Here is an 18193-nt window from a genome sequence, read left to right as displayed (position 1 = left end):
ATGACATGTAAATGGAGGTATGGGAATATGACCCACTTAAAAAAAAAAAGATCTGTGTGTGTGCGTGTGTGTGTTTGCGTGTGTACAGTATGTGCGTGTGTGTGTGTTTGCGTGTGTACAGTATGTGCGTGTGTGCGTTTCTTTGTTTGTTGGTGATGGATGTTTTTGTGAGACAACTCAGAAACAAAGCCTTGTGATGAGAGCTATTTATTTCCTCTTTATCAGCCCAGAGAAGATGGTTCATTTATTTCCAGTCTTTGGAAAATGGCTCACATGCTGTGTGATAATGTATTAATGCATCATTACAACCGTTGAAGCTAAGTTTGAACAAAGCACCACAGTGCATTTCAGCTCGATAAAGTTTGATTAAACTTGAGAATAGATCGATGCTTGTTGAAAAACATTTAGAATGTGATTTTGTTTTCAGCACCAAAATGGGTCTCCTCATCTCACTCTCTCTCCCTCCCTCTCTCTCTCTCCCCCCCCTCTCTCCCTCTCTTTCTGCAGCTGGGATCGTGCTGACGAAGCAGTGGTGTGACATGGTGCCATGTTTGGAGGACGAGGGCTGTGACCTGTTGGTCAACCGGTCGGGGTGGACCTGTACACAGCCAGGGGGCAGAGTCAAGACCACCACAGTGAGTCACACACATCATGTACCAGGGGTCAGAGTCAAGACCACCACAGTGAGTCACACACATCATGTACCAGGGGGCAGAGTCAAGACCACCACAGTGAGTCACACACATCATGTACCAGGGGTCAGAGTCAAGACCACCACAGTGAGTCACACACATCATGTACCAGGGGTCAGAGTCAAGACCACCACAGTGAGTCACACACATCATGTCCCAGGGGTCAGAGTCAAGACCACCACAGTGAGTCACACACATCATGTCCCAGGGGGCAGAGTCAAGACCACCACAGTGAGTCACACACATCACGTACCAGGGGTCAGAGTCAAGACCACCACAGTGAGTCACACACATCACGAACCAGGGGGCAGAGTCAAGACCACCACAGTGAGTCACACACATCATGAACCAGGGGGCAGTCAAGACCACCACAGTGAGTCACACACATCACGTCCCAGGGGTCAGAGTCAAGACCACCACAGTGAGTCACACACATCACGTCCCAGGGGTCAGAGTCAAGACCACCACAGTGAGTCACACACATCACGTACCAGGGGTCAGAGTCAAGACCACCAAAGTGAGTCATGTCCCAGGGGGCAGAGACAGGATATGGAGGATGGTCGTAGTATCGTGCGGTGCACCTAATAGCTAGGTACTGTAGCTCTTCTCCCCCTCTCCTCACCTCCTCCCCCTCTCTCATCCTCTCCCCCTCCTCCTCCTCCTCTCCCCCTCTCCACTACAACATTGTGTTTGATGGAGTTTCTTCACGGATGTAATTGGTCAATTAAAGTGTCTATTTACTCTGATGTGAACAGATGGGGAATCGCTGCAGGTATTTGGTGCAGAATCCTTCCCCACCTCCTCTCCTTCTCTCCTCTCCTTCTCTCTTCTCCTCTCATCTTCCCCCCCGTTAGTGAACTATTCTATTCCCGTCCTCATGATTCACCAATGAAACATGGAAGATGATGACGCTTGTCATGATGATGCAACACAGTGGCGTCTGGCGGGTCCTGGCAGAGGTACGCCAGGGCCAGAGACGTTTGTATTGCGCGCGCTTCTTGCAGCCCTGGCGGGAGGTTTCTAGGCACCAGGAGGGCCCTTGAGCAGTTACCCCAGCCAAAACCAACCTCGAAGCCTGACGTCTTTGGATTCGACCTGAGCCACGTTTTGGCGCTAGAAATTAACCGGAGCTGCGTTCTAGTGTAATAGGAAGATCCGGAGGCGTTTGAAAACAAAAAAAACCTATAGGAGTAGGCCTACACTGTAACGCTGTGTTCACTTCACATTATAAAAATCAAACGAGTTTGAGCTATAGCCTGTAGTAGGCCTATCTTAATGGATACTATAGCCTAGTTAATATCAACTTCCAAATGAGAATAACTGGAGTCATGAAGCGACAGTTGGCGCACGGAGAGGAGAGCAATACTGTCAGAGGCACAAACCTAAACTAAGAATACAATATTTAAACTGACACAACCAGAACAAATGACAGGGCAGTCAGCACCACTACACAACACACTGGACTGCCCCTGGGCCCTGCCGCTTGCTTTCTCAAGTTCACGCTCTCAAACAAGATCAAATGAAGAGGGATCAGTGCGAAGTGACGGTCACATAGGATTGTGAAGTCTCTAAATCAGCGGTCCCCTTCCATCTTTGCACCACGGACGGTTTAATATTGACTATATTTTTGCACACATGGCTGATTAGGCTGATTTATTCTTTAGCAGGCCTATTCATTAGTAACTAACAAGTCATTTGATGTTCTGCATACGTTTTTCTTTATGATATAATATAAACCATATCATTCGGAAACAGGAGGCGTCTTTGTAAGCGGGAGACAGAGGGTGCATGCGCGCCTGTGTGGGACTCGGTCAGAAGAGAGTGCTTGACAATCCTACAATCACACTCTGAGCTATGAAATGATGTTCCATGTTTATGTAATTCAAAACGCTCCCATGTTGCACGCCGATAAGGATTACAGCTAAGCAAGTGGGCGTTTGGCCGTGCAAGAGGATTCTGAAGTCTCTAAATGACTTTTACTTTTCCAAGTGTACATACAGTACAACCATAATGACTTACAGTACAGTAGTAACGTTAGACAGCAAGATAGCTCGTTGAGATATACGTTAACGGTCCTCCCAGAGGATCCCATCCATCATTTCATGACTGTATTAGCAACTCGGAATTAATCACAAAAGCCTACCTCCTTATCTCATAACCCAATCCCGTTGAATCCACCCCATTTATGAGTCCTTCTCTTGCTGTTTTGCAAGTTAAATCTAAATCATGCATGTTGTCCATGTCCGAGTAGTGAAAGTATAGCTCCACAGCCATGGACTCAAACATTGGTTGCCCTCAAATAAACACAATCGAATGCCTCATCGCTGATGCATTAGTCAAATCCAGCATCCCAGCAATCAATCATCTGAGCTGGCTAGTTTTGTGAAATCATTTTTCAACATGTTCTAGATCTCCATGTTGTTCGCTGCCAGTAGCTAGATAGCTAACGTGACTGTGATTGACTAGCCTCACGTCATCGGGCTCTACTCAGGTGATTGATCTGTGATTGACTAGCCTCACGTCATCGGGCTCTACTCAGGTGATTGATCTGTGATTGACTAGCCTCATGTCATCGGGCTCTACTCAGGTGATTGATCTGTGATTGACTAGCCTCACGTCATCGGGCTCTACTCAGGTGATTGATCTGTGATTGACTAGCCTCACGTCATCGGGCTCTACTCAGGTGATTGATCTGTGATTGACTAGCCTCATGTCATCGGGCTCTACTCAGGTGATTGATCTGTGCTCTACTCAGGTGATTGATCTGTGATTGACTAGCCTCACGTCATCGGGCTCTACTCAGGTGATTGATCTGTGATTGACTAGCCTCACGTCATCGGGCTCTACTCAGGTGATTGATCTGTGCTCTACTCAGGTGATTGATCTGTGCTCTACTCAGGTGATTGATCTGTGCTCTACTCAGGTGATTGATCTGTGCTCTACTCAGGTGATTGATCTGTGCTCTACTCAGGTGATTGATCTGTGATTGACTAGCCTCACGTCATCGGGCTCTACACAGGTGATTGATCTGTGATTGACTAGCCTCACGTCATCGGGCTCTACTCAGGTGATTGATCTGTGATTGACTAGCCTCACGTCATCGGGCTCTACTCAGGTGATTGATGCACATGAATGCCGTGACAACCATAACTAGTTTTGATTGGATAAATGTCAATTGGAATTCCAATGTAAGCCACTGAGAGCAGGCATACCCTACCCCACTTTTACAAATCACAGATTGTTAGATTTCGACAGATGACGACATTTTTTGCGGTTTTGTATGTGTGGGCTAATTTGATTGGTTGATTTTTCATTTGGACTTGTCTTCCGTAGGCCAGAAGCCCTTTTCCTGGCCTACAATGTTAGGTGAATGACGAGCTGGTAAGATCAACGGACCGTAACGCAGACTGTTTATTTTCACGAGGCCTGTAGGGGGCGACGGAGCACTACCAAAACAGGAAACACGGATGAAAATGAAGCGATATGGCAGAATACAAGATGCATTTAAGTCAAAAACAGTCTGAAAGTCACTCATTGAAAGAAGGCGCACAATTAAGTTTTATTTGGATTTGGTATGGGTATGCCAGGTTTACCTTAGCATATACAGTAGGAGCAATTGCCACTTAATATAATCAGAACTAAACCTACACCCCACCCCCACCCCTCACTCTCTCCGTTTTTCCATCCATCTTAGTCTGGACCTGTCATGAGGAGTGCATGTACTTGAATCTGCCACTATGAACATATAGATTTTCCAAGGCCTACTATCAACGCTGTGTATAATGATTGATTTGTTCTGTACAGCCAGTCAAGACAGTAACAAAGAAACAGGGAGGTCAGTCCATACAGTACATACAGTGCATACAGTAGAACAGGCCTTCCAAGGACATACCTCCATCTCCAGTGGTTCGATTCTCTGTCTCTTCTAGGACCATGGTGAGGAGAGAAAGAGTTTATGTTTTCCCCCAAATCCCCTTTCACAGAACCAGTCCTTGCTAAAAGGGTTTGTCAGATTTGACTTTGACAGGAAACAGTCTAAACGAAATGTGTTCCTCCCTACATGACCTCCCGTTGATGAGTCACTGGGTAGGGGGGAGAGCAGGACATCCCGGGCTGACACATCTTCATCAGGCGTCACCAACATCATCCTGACTGGTCTCACAATATGCTCTGTAGAATATTTGTCACGTCCATAATGTGCTGCATTATCATACCATTTTAATAAGTAAAATTTAAATTTTAGTAAGGAGCGGTTACAGGACATGACTCCGTCTGGCTGTGGCGTGATGTTAGCCGTCTTTCACCCAGCAGAGGAGGCACCCTGGGCAGCGATCAGCACAGCTCGCTTTCAACCTCGAAGGAGGTGACACGTAAAAAAGCTCCAACGTACTCGCCTTCTGCCCAGTCGATACATACAAAAAAAGTGAGTCGAGTCAAGTCGAGTTGTGCCTTTTTTATTTCATGCAGTGGAAAAAAAAATGTTGATGAGAGAGCGACAGGGTGAACCGATAGCGAATTGAAGAGCAAACCCATCTTTTCAGGTATCTAAATATGTATTTGACCCGGGGGCTGCACAGCCAGAATGGCATGTCTAATGTCCCCGCCTGCCTGCCTGCCTGTCCCAGACGCAGGCCTGGTTACGCTATGCTGTTTGGCAGTTGCAACACTGGAGGGAGGCGACCCTCTCTCCATGTGACATTTTCAGGATGAGAGAGAGAGAGAGAGAGAGAGAGAGAGACTGAGAGAGAGACTGAGAGAGACTGAGAGAGAGAGAGAGAGAGAGAACAAGAGATAGACAGAGAGAAAGAAAGAGGGAGAGGGATGAGAGAGAGAGAGGTAGAGAGAGAAAGAGCGAGCAGAGGCGTGAGAGGCTATTGAAGTCATTTTCTAATTGTAGTTCATCAAGAGACCGTCCCTTTAAAGTTGTCTCCATCTGTTAAAATTAGAATAGTGTGAACCCTCTGCCACAGCTCTGCTGAAGAGACATCTGGTGTTTAGAAAACCAAAAATACTCAATTGTCTCACCAAATATTCAGTCTTGGCTTGCGCCGTCTCTGGAGATGTTTACACACTTGATTTGCCCACCTTGAAAAAAAAAAATTAACTCACCAAATGAGAAGCAGACTCTCATTAGGGGAAAAAAACACACTGTTGAGTCACAGTAATTAAAGGCAGCAAGCTTAAACACACACACACACTTTTTTTGGGCCTCCGTCTGGCTTCAACGCCCATTCTAGCGTTCACCTGGGGAGGAGGACACTTAAGTGTCAGATGGGGATCTTAGTCAGCTGTTCCGTGATTGGGCCATTGAGGCGCGGAGCATAGTGAGGCGTGTGTAGGCGGCACAGAGGAGGCTGGGATCAGAACCGTCATCAGCGCTGTTTCACCACATGCACTCAGAGAACAAACGAGACGAGAGAAGGAGGACGAGAGGAGAGGAGAGGATGGGAGAGTACTAGAGACGAGTGAGTGTGTGTGTTTGTGGGAGGGGGGGCGGGGGGTGTGCGTGTGTGTGCGTGCATGTGTGTGTGTGTGTGTGTGTTAGGGATGTGCACAGTGACTATTTTCACTGACATGCACAGTGTTGTTTTGTAACCGACTACACGACAAGTCTAACCAACCACTCAGCGGCAGCCATTTTGTGCTGGTTGCGCAGGGTAGGCTACTCAAATCACTCGTTCCTCGTCTGGTTCGCCAATTTATTTACAGATATTCTGACGCACACGTTTACAATGGAAATTATGGTTATGATTAAGACACGTTATTGGGAATTATGCAAATATAATTGTATTTGAATCATATATCATCCAACTGTAGAATTGAGGTGACCGCAATCACCATGTTTGCATAGTCTACATTTCCGCACTCAAATGGCCTACTTGGGACTGCTATTCCGTGTTCGTATATTCTGTTCTTAGCTGAGAACAAATCCCAGATGAGAAACCATTGGTGAATGCCAGAATTTTCTTAGAAACGGCGTAAGTACAGTTTAAGAAGAAATGCTTCTTAAGAACTTCTTTACTTCGTTGGTGAATGAGGCCCATTGTTCTTACTGTTGGCCAGATTTCAGAACAGTAGTTCAGCCTGTCTTTAGAGCTTATTACTGAGCAAATATCTCAATGTGATTTATTTGGTCTAATTGAAGAAGAGTAGCCTAATAGCCTGTAATGTATCAGTGAAATTAAATAGTCACAGTAAAGACTGCAGATGTCAGAGGATACTGGGACTAGATCTGTATGGGTTGGGTCTGGGACTAGATCTGTAGGGGCTGGGTCTGGGACTAGATCTGTAAGGGTTGGGTCTGGGACTAGATCTGTAGGGATTGGGTCTGGGGTATGGGTTGGGGCTGGGACTAGATCTGTAGGGGCTGGGCCTGGGACTAGATCTGTAGGGGTTGGGTCTGGGACTAGATCTGTAGGGATTGGATCTGGGGTATGGGTTGGGTCTGGGACTAGATCTGTAGGGGCTGGGTCTGGGACTAGATCTGTAGGGGTTGGGTCTGGGACTAGATCTGTAGGGGTTGTGTCTGGGACTAGATCTGTAGGGGTTGGGTCTGGGACTAGATCTGTAGGGATTGGATCTGGGGTATGGGTTGGGTCTGGGACTAGATCTGTAGTGGTTGGGTCTGGGACTAGATCTGTAGGGGTTGAGTCTGGGACTAGATCTGTAGGGGTTGTGTCTGGGACTAGATCTGTAGGGGTTGGGTCTGGGACCAGATCTGTAGGGGCTGGGTCTGGGACTAGATCTGTAGGGATTGTGTCTGGGACTAGATCTGTAGGGGTTGGGTCTGTACTAGATCTGTAGGGGTTGTGTCTGGGACTAGATCTGTAGGGGTTGGGTCTGGGACTAGATCTGTAGGGGTTGGGGCTGGGACTAGATCTGTAGGGGCTGGGGCTGGGACTAGATCTGTAGGGGTTGTGTCTGGGACTAGATCTGTAGGGGTTGTGTCTGGGACTAGATCTGTAGGGGTTGTGTCTGGGACTAGATCTGTAGGGGTTGTGTCTGGGACTAGATCTGTAGGGGTTGTGTCTGGGACTAGATCTGTAGGGGTTGGGTCTGGGACTAGATCTGTAGGGGTTGAGTCTGGGACTAGATCTGTAGGGGTTGGGTCTGGGACTAGATCTGTAGGGGTTGGGCCTGGGACTAGATCTTTAGGCATTGGGTCTGGGGTAAGGGTTGGGTCTGGGACTAGATCTGTAGAGATTGGGTCTGGGACTAGATCTGTAGGGTTTGGGTCTGGGACTAGATCTGTAGAGATTGGGTCTGGGACTAGATCTGTAGAGATTGGGTCTGGGGTAAGGGTTGGGTCTGGAACTAGATCTGTAGGGGTTGGTTCTGGGACTAGATCTGTAGAGATTGGGTCTAGGACTAGATCTGTAGAGGTGGGGTCTGGGACTATATCTGTAGAGATTGGGTCTAGGACTAGATCTGTAGAGGTGGGGTCTGGGACTATATCTGTAGAGATTGGGTCTAGGACTAGATCTGTAGAGGTGGGGTCTGGGACTATATCTGTAGGGGTTGGGTCTGGGACTAGATCTGTAAGGGTTAAGTCTGGGACTAGATCTGTAGGGGTTGGGTCTGGGACTAGATCTGTAGGGGTTGGGCCTGGGACTATATCTGTAGGGGTTGTGTCTGGGACTAGATCTGTAGGGGTTGAGTCTGGGACTAGATATGTAGGGGTTGGGTCTGGGACTAGATCTGTAGGGGTTGGGTCTGGGACTAGATCTGTAGGGGTTGAGTCTGGGACTAGATATGTAGGGGTTGGGGCTGGGACTAGATCTGTAGGGGTTGGGCCTGGGACTAGATCTGTAGGCATTGGGTCTGGGGTAAGGGTTGGGTCTGGGACTAGATCTGTAGAGATTGGGTCTGGGACTAGATCTGTAGGGTTTGGGTCTGGGACTAGATCTGTAGAGATTGGGTCTAGGACTAGATCTGTAGAGGTGGGGTCTGGGACTATATCTGTAGGGGTTTGGTCTGGGACTAGATCTGTAGGGGTTGAGTCTGGGACTAGATCTGTAGGGGTTGGGTCTGGGACTAGATCTGTAAGGGTTAAGTCTGGGACTAGATCTGTAGGGGCTGGGTCTGGGACTAGATCTGTAGGGGTTGGGCCTGGGACTAGATCTGTAGGGATTGTGTCTGGGACTAGATCTGTAGGGATTGTGTCTGGGACTAGATCTGTAGGGGTTGGGTCTGGGACCAGATCTGTAGGGATTGTGTCTGGGACCAGATCTGTAGGGATTGTGTCTGGGACTAGATCTGTAGGGATTGTGTCTGGGACTAGATCTGTAGGGGTTGTGTCTGGGACTAGATCTGTAGGGATTGTGTCTGGGACTAGATCTGTAGGGGTTGGGTCTGGGACTAGATCTGTAGGGGTTGTGTCTGGGACTAGATCTGTAGGGATTGTGTCTGGGACTAGATCTGTAGGGGTTGGGTCTGGGACTAGATCTGTAGGGGTTGTGTCTGGGACTAGATCTGTAGGGGTTGGGTCTGGGACCAGATCTGTAAGGGTTAAGTCTGGGACTAGATCTGTAGGGGCTGGGTCTGGGACTAGATCTGTAGGGTCTGGGTCTGGGACTAGATCTGTAAGGGTTAAGTCTGGGACCAGATCTGTAGGGGTTGGGTCTGGGGTAGAGGGCTGGGGGACGGGCAGGAGTGTTGGGTCTGATCCGGCTGGGGTAAGCTGACCACTGAACACAGCCAGGGCTGGACGGACGTCTGCGTGGCCAGGTGGACGGCTGGAGAGAGACCGTCCTCAGCATCACATCATACTGCAACACACCATACTGAGCCCACATGTGTGTCTTGTAAGAGCTACCAGGTATCAGTAACATACTGCTGTCAGTCTCCCCATAGAGACTATCAAATGCAGGCTTGCCACTTCAGTTAGATCCTGACTCCCTGTCTAAACTAAATAGGGTTGCGTTAAATAAAGAAATAAATCGTATAATTATCATTTTACAGCTGTGAAGCAGAGGCTGTTGGAGTAATTCTCCTTGGGTACAGTAGGGAAGGACATCGGTGGCTGCCCCCGTGCGATTCCTCCTCTGTAATTGGCCACATCAGTCCTGGTTTGACCTCTGCCTTTAGCCGGTTCGACCACAGTGTTCTGATTAAGCAGGAAGTCATTAGTGATTGTTTTTGTTGTTGTTGCCAATCCAGCTCCTATTCAGCGGGGCCAAGCAAGGCATCTATCCCAAGAAAACTGGGAATTCAAACTGTAAACAGAGTTGTTTTTTGTCTCATTACTGTGTGGCTGCTAGTGCTACTAATGAGTAATGAGTGTGACGGCTAAAATGTGACTCTGTGATGTAATACAGTACCCCTCAGGCATTGCTGGTACTGGGCTGGTTCTTCACTAACTGTTACTGTATATTCATATTTATGTTATATACAGGACAGTATGTAGCACAGTGGTTAGAATCAGTGACCGAATGTTTGGCTCAACGCTAGGCCAGGCCCGAAGCTAGCCTACATGAAACTAGCCTATAAAAGGTAAGCGCATAGCTTCTGCAGTGCTGTAAACGCATACATTTGGGTAAAATCAGCTGACAAAGCCGTTCCGCAAACTGTAGGTTAGCTTTCATATGATATCAGAAAAAACCCAAGAGGGGTTTGTTGGTCTGTAAAAGAACCTCTCACTATTTGCGAGAATCACTGAGAATCTTTTTTAATTCTCACACTGAAGTTCCATATGGGATCTTAACATCCAAAGCCATTTTCCAAGTGAATTATCCAGTCAGCGGGCAGTGCTTCATACGGTTTGATCCATAATCTGGAACTTAACCTGTCCCGGAGCAGGTTAGCTCGGCAGCATAAGTTACCATTGCGATATAGCACGGTGAAAAGTGATCCACCTTTGTGATGCGGATAAACCAGGCTTGAACCTGAAGTTATCATGTTAACCCTGTAATCCTGTTTCGTAGTACAGGACCCAGGTCACTTAACAGTCATTACGTACTCTTGTGCCCTTGAGAAATGTACTTAAAGGTGCAGCATGCGATTTGCCTCAGAAGCACTTTTTGTTATATGTTTTGCAATTCTCAATACATCCCAACAGCAATCAGTAAATAAAGTGCAAATTTCTAAAATGAAATTTTTCCAGGACTGTAATATAGTAAGTGCGTCGAATCATTTTAAGTTGCCAACTTGAAATGGATTGGATGGCGTACCTGCCTGTCACCTAGACCTGGTCCAGGGCAATATCCTACGTATAACGCCGTTACTCTCAATGCAATTTGCCTATGAAAGCGCTTCATCGACCCGGTCGTCCGAGTCTACAGACAAAACCGTTTCGTTACTCACCAAAGTAAACACATCGTTGGAAAGATGAAAGTCTTTTCTCCTAAAGCGCTACAGTTTGTAGTCCCCCACCTTTCAAATAAAAGGCAAATTCGTACACTTAAATGTTTTATATCCACAGCGCATCGACTGTCTTCTTCTACCGGCGAATCGGCGCTCTCCGCTTTGTTTAGCCTACTCACTGCTGCCGCCCATGCATTACATCTTAAATGGTGTTGAGAGACTTTAAGATGTAATGCATCATCCCCGACATGGGCGGCAGCAGTGAGTAGGCTAAACAAAGCGGAGAGCGCCGATTCGCCGGTAGAAGAAGACAGTCGATGCGCTGTGGATATAAAACATTTAAGTGTACAAATTTGTTATCTGTTTAGATATCGCCCTGGACCAGGTCTACCTGTCACCCTACTGTACCTACGTGCCTAGTGAGGGTCATTTGTTTTTCCTCAGTTTGGAGGAGTGGCTTTGGAGGGAGGACTGAAAAGGCCTGTTTTAACCCAAACATTTAACCCCAACACAACGTTGTTTTAACCCCAACACAAGACTGTTTTGGATAAAAGTGTCCACATGACCACATTGTACTTTTTGACAAACAGACATATATGCTTGCGTCCCACTCCTGTGGACAACCTTCCCATCCTCGTAGACATCCAGCCCGCTGGCCTCCGCCACACAGGAACCACAGCACATCTCACCTGCCGGGCCGTAGAGCCTAACCTCCTGCTCCACGACAGGCTCACTGTAACAGCAGAGCCTCCCTGGCGTCTCAAGTCCAGACACCCTTTTGTTCCTGCAGCACGGGATCTCCTGCAGCAATGCAGAGATCTTAACATCAGTGAGGCAGGATGGGCGGACTTCACCTGGCGTGTGGAGTGGGAGGAGAACACCTCCAGACTCTGTGATTTCATCCCGGCCGCTGGTCCTTCCCCCACTGGGATGGACTTACCCAGACCGGCGTGGGTGAGGCTTAACCGCCTCTGGACTGGCGTCGGACGCTTCCGTTCATCGATGCACAGATGGGGCTTGGCATCCTGTGCGGCGTGTGAGTGTGGCGCCGAGGAACAAACAACAGACCACGTCATCCAGGACTGTCCGATATACCGGACACCCAACGGAATGCGTGGCCTGATGGTTGTGGGTGACGAAACGGTGACAACGGGATATACAGTATAGTCCGGGTGACCCCTTCACCCAGGCTCGGGGTGGTAGAAGGATAGTCCCTCACCCAGGCTCGGGGTGGTAAAAGGATAGTCCCTCACCCAGGCTCGGGGTGGTAAAAGGATAGCCCCTCACCCAGGCTCGGGGTGGTAAAAGGATAGCCCCTCGGCCAGGCTCGGGGTGGTAAAAGGATAGCCCCTCACCCAGGCTCGGGGTGGTAAAAGGATAGTCCCTCACCCAGGCTCGGGGTGGTAAAAGGATAGCCCCTCACCCAGGCTCGGGGTGGTAAAAGGATAGCCCCTCGGCCAGGCTCGGGGTGGTAAAAGGATAGCCCCTCACCCAGGCTCGGGGTGGTAAAAGGATAGCCCCTCACCCAGGCTCGGGGTGGTAAAAGGATAGCCCCTCGGCCCCGAGCCTGGGGGGAGAGGAAGCAACAACCGACCCATACGAAGAAGAAGACATATATTATCACAAATTGTTTATTTAATTGCATTGACGATTTACAATGCATAGTTTTTGTATATACATGTTATGACAAGCTAACTAGCACGTCCCTGTCCCCCCCTCACCTCTCTTGCTCCTCTCTCCCCCTCCTCTCCCCTTCTCCCCCTTATTGTTCCAGGCCCTATGACGAGACCGGACCCCCCCCCGGACCCCCAGCCCCCCTCAGAGGACAGCGGATAGAGCATCAGAGCCCCTGACAGACAGCCCCCCGCCTCACCCCACCACTCCAGAGCAACACAACAACACACAGACGACCATGACAACAACAACAACACACACAGCCCCCCCTCCAACCCCCCCAGGCCATACCTCAGTAGCAAGGTACGTAGTCTCTTGTAGACATACCTAAGATTTACTTAGTGTTCGTCACCGGCGGGTTTGTGATAGATATAATATTGGACAGTTTTTTGTTTTGGTTTTGGTTTTGCATTCCTTCTTTTCGACAAATGTGACTGCCACTGGAGGTTTGGTCCTGAAGTCTGCCAGGGTCATTTTTCTGTTTTTTACAGATTATGAAAGTTTAAATTGTAATTGTAAGCTTTCAAATGATGTGCCATGCTTTGGAGTCTGAAAATATTTGAAGAAGTTATGCTTCTGTGATTGTCGGTACACCTGAAATCACTAAGCAGAGAAAAAGTGCTCTTTTCAGATTCAGAGCACACCTCTCACAGGACATGGATTTTGACGGCAAAATATGACTATTTAGTGATCCTAAAACTGTTCTTTGTTACATGTATATGTTACATGTTCTTTGCAACTTAAATTTTCGTAATATGAAAAAAAAGGAAAACAGGAAGAAAAAAAAGGTATTTTGCCCTCTAGCGCCTTTTGAGGACAGCCTCCAGGACATCAGGACCACACCTCCAGGGGCAGTCACAAATCCTAACTGACAGTGGTGCTCCTTGTGGCGGCAGGGATTTGAGGCCAGTCCTCACGTTGAACAGAGCAGGTACAGCGAAAAGGAGAGTCTCTTACAGAGGAAGCGTGTCGGGGCAGGCGGAGCGTTATAATATCAGCACCTCTATCGTAACCGAGAGGCCGGCCGGAGGCCTTCGCGCCAGGGTTTGGGACACAGGGTTCTGAGAACGTACGCTTAAAGACCATGGTCTAATGAGAAGAGGACCCTGCAAAAAAACAACAACAAACAAACCAAAAAAACATAAGCAATCAGGCAAATGTGTGGCCGCAGCTTTAATAGTCTGCAGGGTATCGTTCAAGACCCGAGAAAACGAGGAGCTGCATTCTGCCCTGCGGCCTAGGGCCCCCCAGTGCGGGTTTTTTCCGCTGCAAATTCATGTGTATCACATTAGGAATTGCCACCATTGATTTCCTTTGAGCTATTAAATTGCTATGTCTTATGTGTAGTCTTTAAAGTACTGTGTCAATTACAGTCCAGACGCTCTCCATTGGAGGGCTGAGCCTGGCACCAGGCGCGCGCGGGGGGTAGACTGGCCCCTCAGGCTTATGGTACTGTATGTCACGGTGAAACAGAAAGCCAGCTCAGTAAATGTGAATGTATGGCGCAGTAAAAAGGACCGAAGCCGCTCGTAAAAGGCCCTGTCCTGTATCTCGTGTAATGTCTGTAAAACATGGTCGCCTCTGTAAACCACGGGCCTCACATTGGTCAATACTATCCGGGTTTACGGCCGGCTGGCTGGCTATCCGTTCCAGAGATGTTTTCAAAACACCAATCATGTACAGTTCAGACTCCATAGACAGCCAGCTACGGTAGGTTGAGTTGTGATATACAGCTATGGCAAAATAACACAATAAAATCTGAAATAACATTTCAGGATGCTTAGCTTCTAACTACTGATTTAGCCATTAGCTTATTCACAAAGAGACAATGCAGTATATTGACCCAGTGTGTTACAGTATAAAATACCCTCTCATAGCCTCTCTATGCTGTTCGATACTGCACATTGGTACAGCTGCTGGAAGAGAAAAAAGTCTATGATCATCAATATTAAATATACAGAACACTTTATTATAGGTTCAGTGTGTGTTCTGCGTTTAGAAGCGCAGCAAAGCTTTGATCCGTGATATGAAAGGGCTTATTAAGATAACGGCTTTGATCTGTGGAAGGGCTGGCTGGGTGTCCGGGGGCCAAGCGTCAGGGGGCCAGGGGCCATCTTATAGCATCACGTGTCTGTATAGAGGCCATCTTATAGCATCACGTGTCTGTAAAGAGGCCATCTTATAGCATCACGTGTCTGTGTAGAGGCCATCTTATAGCATCACGTGTCTGTGTAGAGGCCATCTTATAGCATCACGTGTCTGTATAGAGGCCATCTTATAGCATCACGTGTCTGTATAGAGGCCATCTTATAGCATCACGTGTCTGTGTAGAGGCCATCTTATAGCATCACGTGTCTGTATAGAGGCCATCTTATAGCATCACGTGTCTGTATAGAGGCCATCTTATAGCATCACGTGTCTGTGTAGAGGCCATCTTATAGCATCACATGTCTGTATAGAGGCCAGCAACATCACATGTGTCTGTATAGAGGCCAGCAGCATCACATCTGTCTGTATAGAGGCCAGCAACATCACATCTGTCTGTATAGAGGCCAGCAACATCACATCTGTCTGTATAGAGGCCAGCAGCATCACATCTGTCTGTATAGAGGCCAGCAACATCACATGTGTCTGAATAGAGGCCAGCAACATCACATGTATCTGTATAGAGGCCAGCAACATCACATGTATCTGTATAGAGGCCAACAACATCACATTTGTCTGTACTGTATAGAGGCCAGCAACATCACATGTATCTGTGTAGAGGCCAGCAACATCACATGTATCTGTATAGAGGCCAGCAACATCACATGTATCTGTATAGAGGCCAGCAGCATCACATGTGTTTGTATAGAGGCCAGCAGCATCACGTGTCTGTATAGAGGCCAGCAACATCACCTGTCTGTATAGAGGCCAGCATCATCACATGTATCTGTATAGAGGCCAGCAACATCACCTGTCTGTATAGAGGCCAGCATCATCACATGTATCTGTATAGAGGCCAGCAACATCACATGTGTCTGAATAGAGGCCAGCAACATCACATGTATCTGTATAGAGTCCTGCAACATCACATGTATCTGTATAGAGTCCTGCAACATCACATGTACAGTAGCTGTATAGAGGCCAGCAACATCACATGCGTCTGTATAGAGGCCAGCAACATCACATGTATCTGTATAGAGGCCAGCAACATCACATGTATCTGTATAGAGGCCAGCAGCATCACATGTGTCTGTATAGAGGCCAGCAACATCACCTGTCTGTATAGAGGCCAGCATCATCACATGTGTCTGTACTGTATAGAGGCCAGCAACATCACATGTATCTGTATAGAGGCCAGCAACATCACATGTATCTGTATAGAGGCCAGCAGCATCACATGTGTTTGTATAGAGGCCAGCAGCATCACGTGTCTGTATAGAGGCCAGCAACATCACCTGTCTGTATAGAGGCCAGCATCATCACATGTATCTGTATAGAGTCCTGCAACATCACATGTAGCTGTATAGAGGCCAGCATCATCATCACATGTACATAATTTATGCATCTGCATCTGAGCCTAGCCGCTACTTGGTCTTTCTATGTCATGAATGACCAACTATCTATAATGATGTTGGCTTTGATTCATATTCTTGTGGCCAAATTAAACTAAAAATGCATAAACAGTATGATGCATGTACTGTTTGATGTTAAAGTGTAGTGTCTCATTAAGAATCCATCAAGGTCTGAGTGGAAACAAACATTCAGAACTATTAGAAAACCTAGTTTAAAAACAAACCGTTTCTCTAGACTGTGGAGGCGTGGCTGATCACGTTTTGTTTGACATGCTCCCTGGCGTTAGTTAGCTTGTAACGTCAGCCACAAATCACTAGGCTTAAATGTCGGTGTTAGCAAGCTAACAATGTTAGATTTCTTTAGAAGCTAACAATTTTAGATTTCTTTAGAAACAGGTGAAGTTAAAAAGCAACATACATATAACATGTAGTATATGGTTAGCAAGCACTTTTGATGATTTGTTTGTGGATATATATGCATGATAATACCCCACATAGCCACACCCAACTCAAGCCCACTATCAGGAACATTACAAAAACGTATGTGATTGGGATACAGGTTGGTGGTTTACCTGCTGGGCATTGTTGCCTGACACACCTCCAACGGCACTTGGTTGTGGTGGACCGGTGTTCTCTTCCAGAGACACCTCCACTGGGGGGGAGGGGGGGAGTTTTCGGGGGGCAGCCAAGCCAGACCAAACACCTCTCTAGGCCTCGGTGTCATCAGCTGGGTACCACCACTCATGGATGTTTCACTCCTTTAACGCCAGCACATCTCCTGGTGGCAGAGCAATGGCAGGGACTACTCCCTGCCACCCTCTACTGGTGCCCTAGGTGTTGCCCAGCCCCCAACTCCCATGCGTCCTCCTCAGCCACAGCCAGAAGCTGCATTTCTCCACCTCTTCAGTCAGTTCTTTGACAGCCTTCCGATGGTCCGCGCCTGTGCTGCCCATGTCGCGGAGCAGACGAGTGGTTGTAGAGCCAGCAAAGCCCCGGCACCCCACTTCCACAGGGCACACAACCGCCCTCCGGCCAGCCTCCCTGCGCTCTGCCAGGTCGGAATACTTTGCCTGTTTGCACTCGTGGGCAGCCTCCAGCCCCTGTTCCCATGGAGAGATGGAGAGATGTTCCAACAATATCCCTAGGGAACTGGAGCTGCTTCCCAAGGTCGGCTCTCATGCTCCACTCCTTGCCAGATGAGAGGAGTCTTGCCGGGTCTCTCAGGCAGGGAGGGCTGACACCCTCTCTAGATCTGGCAAACTGAATGGACTGCCTGGCTGGAGCAGATGGCCTGCCGTTTGCAGCATGCCTGCTACCTCGGCAAGCTTCTTCAGCACTAGATCGTGCCGCCATCTCTAGCGACCTTGGGACAATGCTGTTTTGCATGCAGATAGAATATGCTGGAGGCTTACATTGGTGGTGTTACATAGAGGGCGCTGAACCATTCGTCGAGGTTTCAGGGAAAAGGCAGCGTGTCATATGTTGCTCTGATCAGGAAGCTGAGCCTGGCCTGAGGGACCTTCCATAGATCAGACCATGACAGTGACCTGTCGGTGAGTCCTTCCCATGATGTACAACCTCCTTGCTGGGACTGGGACACCGCTTTGATCTGATAGCATTCCTGCTTAGCCCTTGTCACTTCAGCCACTTCAGGCTTTCCTCTCTTGTCTGGAGGCCTTCGTCTAGAAAAGTGGGTGAGGCTCACCCCTACCAAGGCCTGCTCGACCCTCCTGGACTCTGCTGACTACCTCACGGTGTTGCAGCTTGCTGATTGCCAGGTCAACCTCCTCCTGTTCCTTCCACTTCCTCCCAGTTTGTATATAGGTGCCTGCTGCTCTTATCAGCGGGTCAGTCGATTCCCTCAGTTCCAGGACCAGTGTTACGATACAATACTATAGTCTTTATTGGCTGGTGGGTGGGGGGGTGTCAGAGCGACATACAGAGACAGACAGACAGCAACATCAATCA

General features: G+C 48.2%; 1 protein-coding gene across 1 annotated transcript in view; it reads left to right on the top strand.

Moving 5' to 3' along the window:
• The window catches only part of tafa5a (TAFA chemokine like family member 5a), a gene marked incomplete at both ends in the record, with an annotated part of 121736 nt that extends 108906 nt beyond the window's left edge, over positions 1–12830 (top strand). Inside the window, 3 exons of the mRNA XM_084447647.1 lie at positions 508–635; positions 4622–4628; positions 12769–12830. Of these exons, the coding sequence (XP_084303773.1) occupies positions 508–635; positions 4622–4628; positions 12769–12830 (197 nt within the window). The remainder of the gene's footprint in view (positions 1–507; positions 636–4621; positions 4629–12768) is intronic.
• Positions 12831–18193: the final 5363 nt, after the last annotated feature.

The sequence above is a fragment of the Borostomias antarcticus genome (assembly GCF_949987555.1).
Source record: "Borostomias antarcticus genome assembly, chromosome: 13".
Taxonomy (NCBI): Eukaryota; Metazoa; Chordata; class Actinopteri; order Stomiiformes; family Stomiidae; genus Borostomias; species Borostomias antarcticus.
Note: the sequence above shows the minus strand (reverse complement) of the source record. Positions and strands in the feature narration are given on the sequence as shown.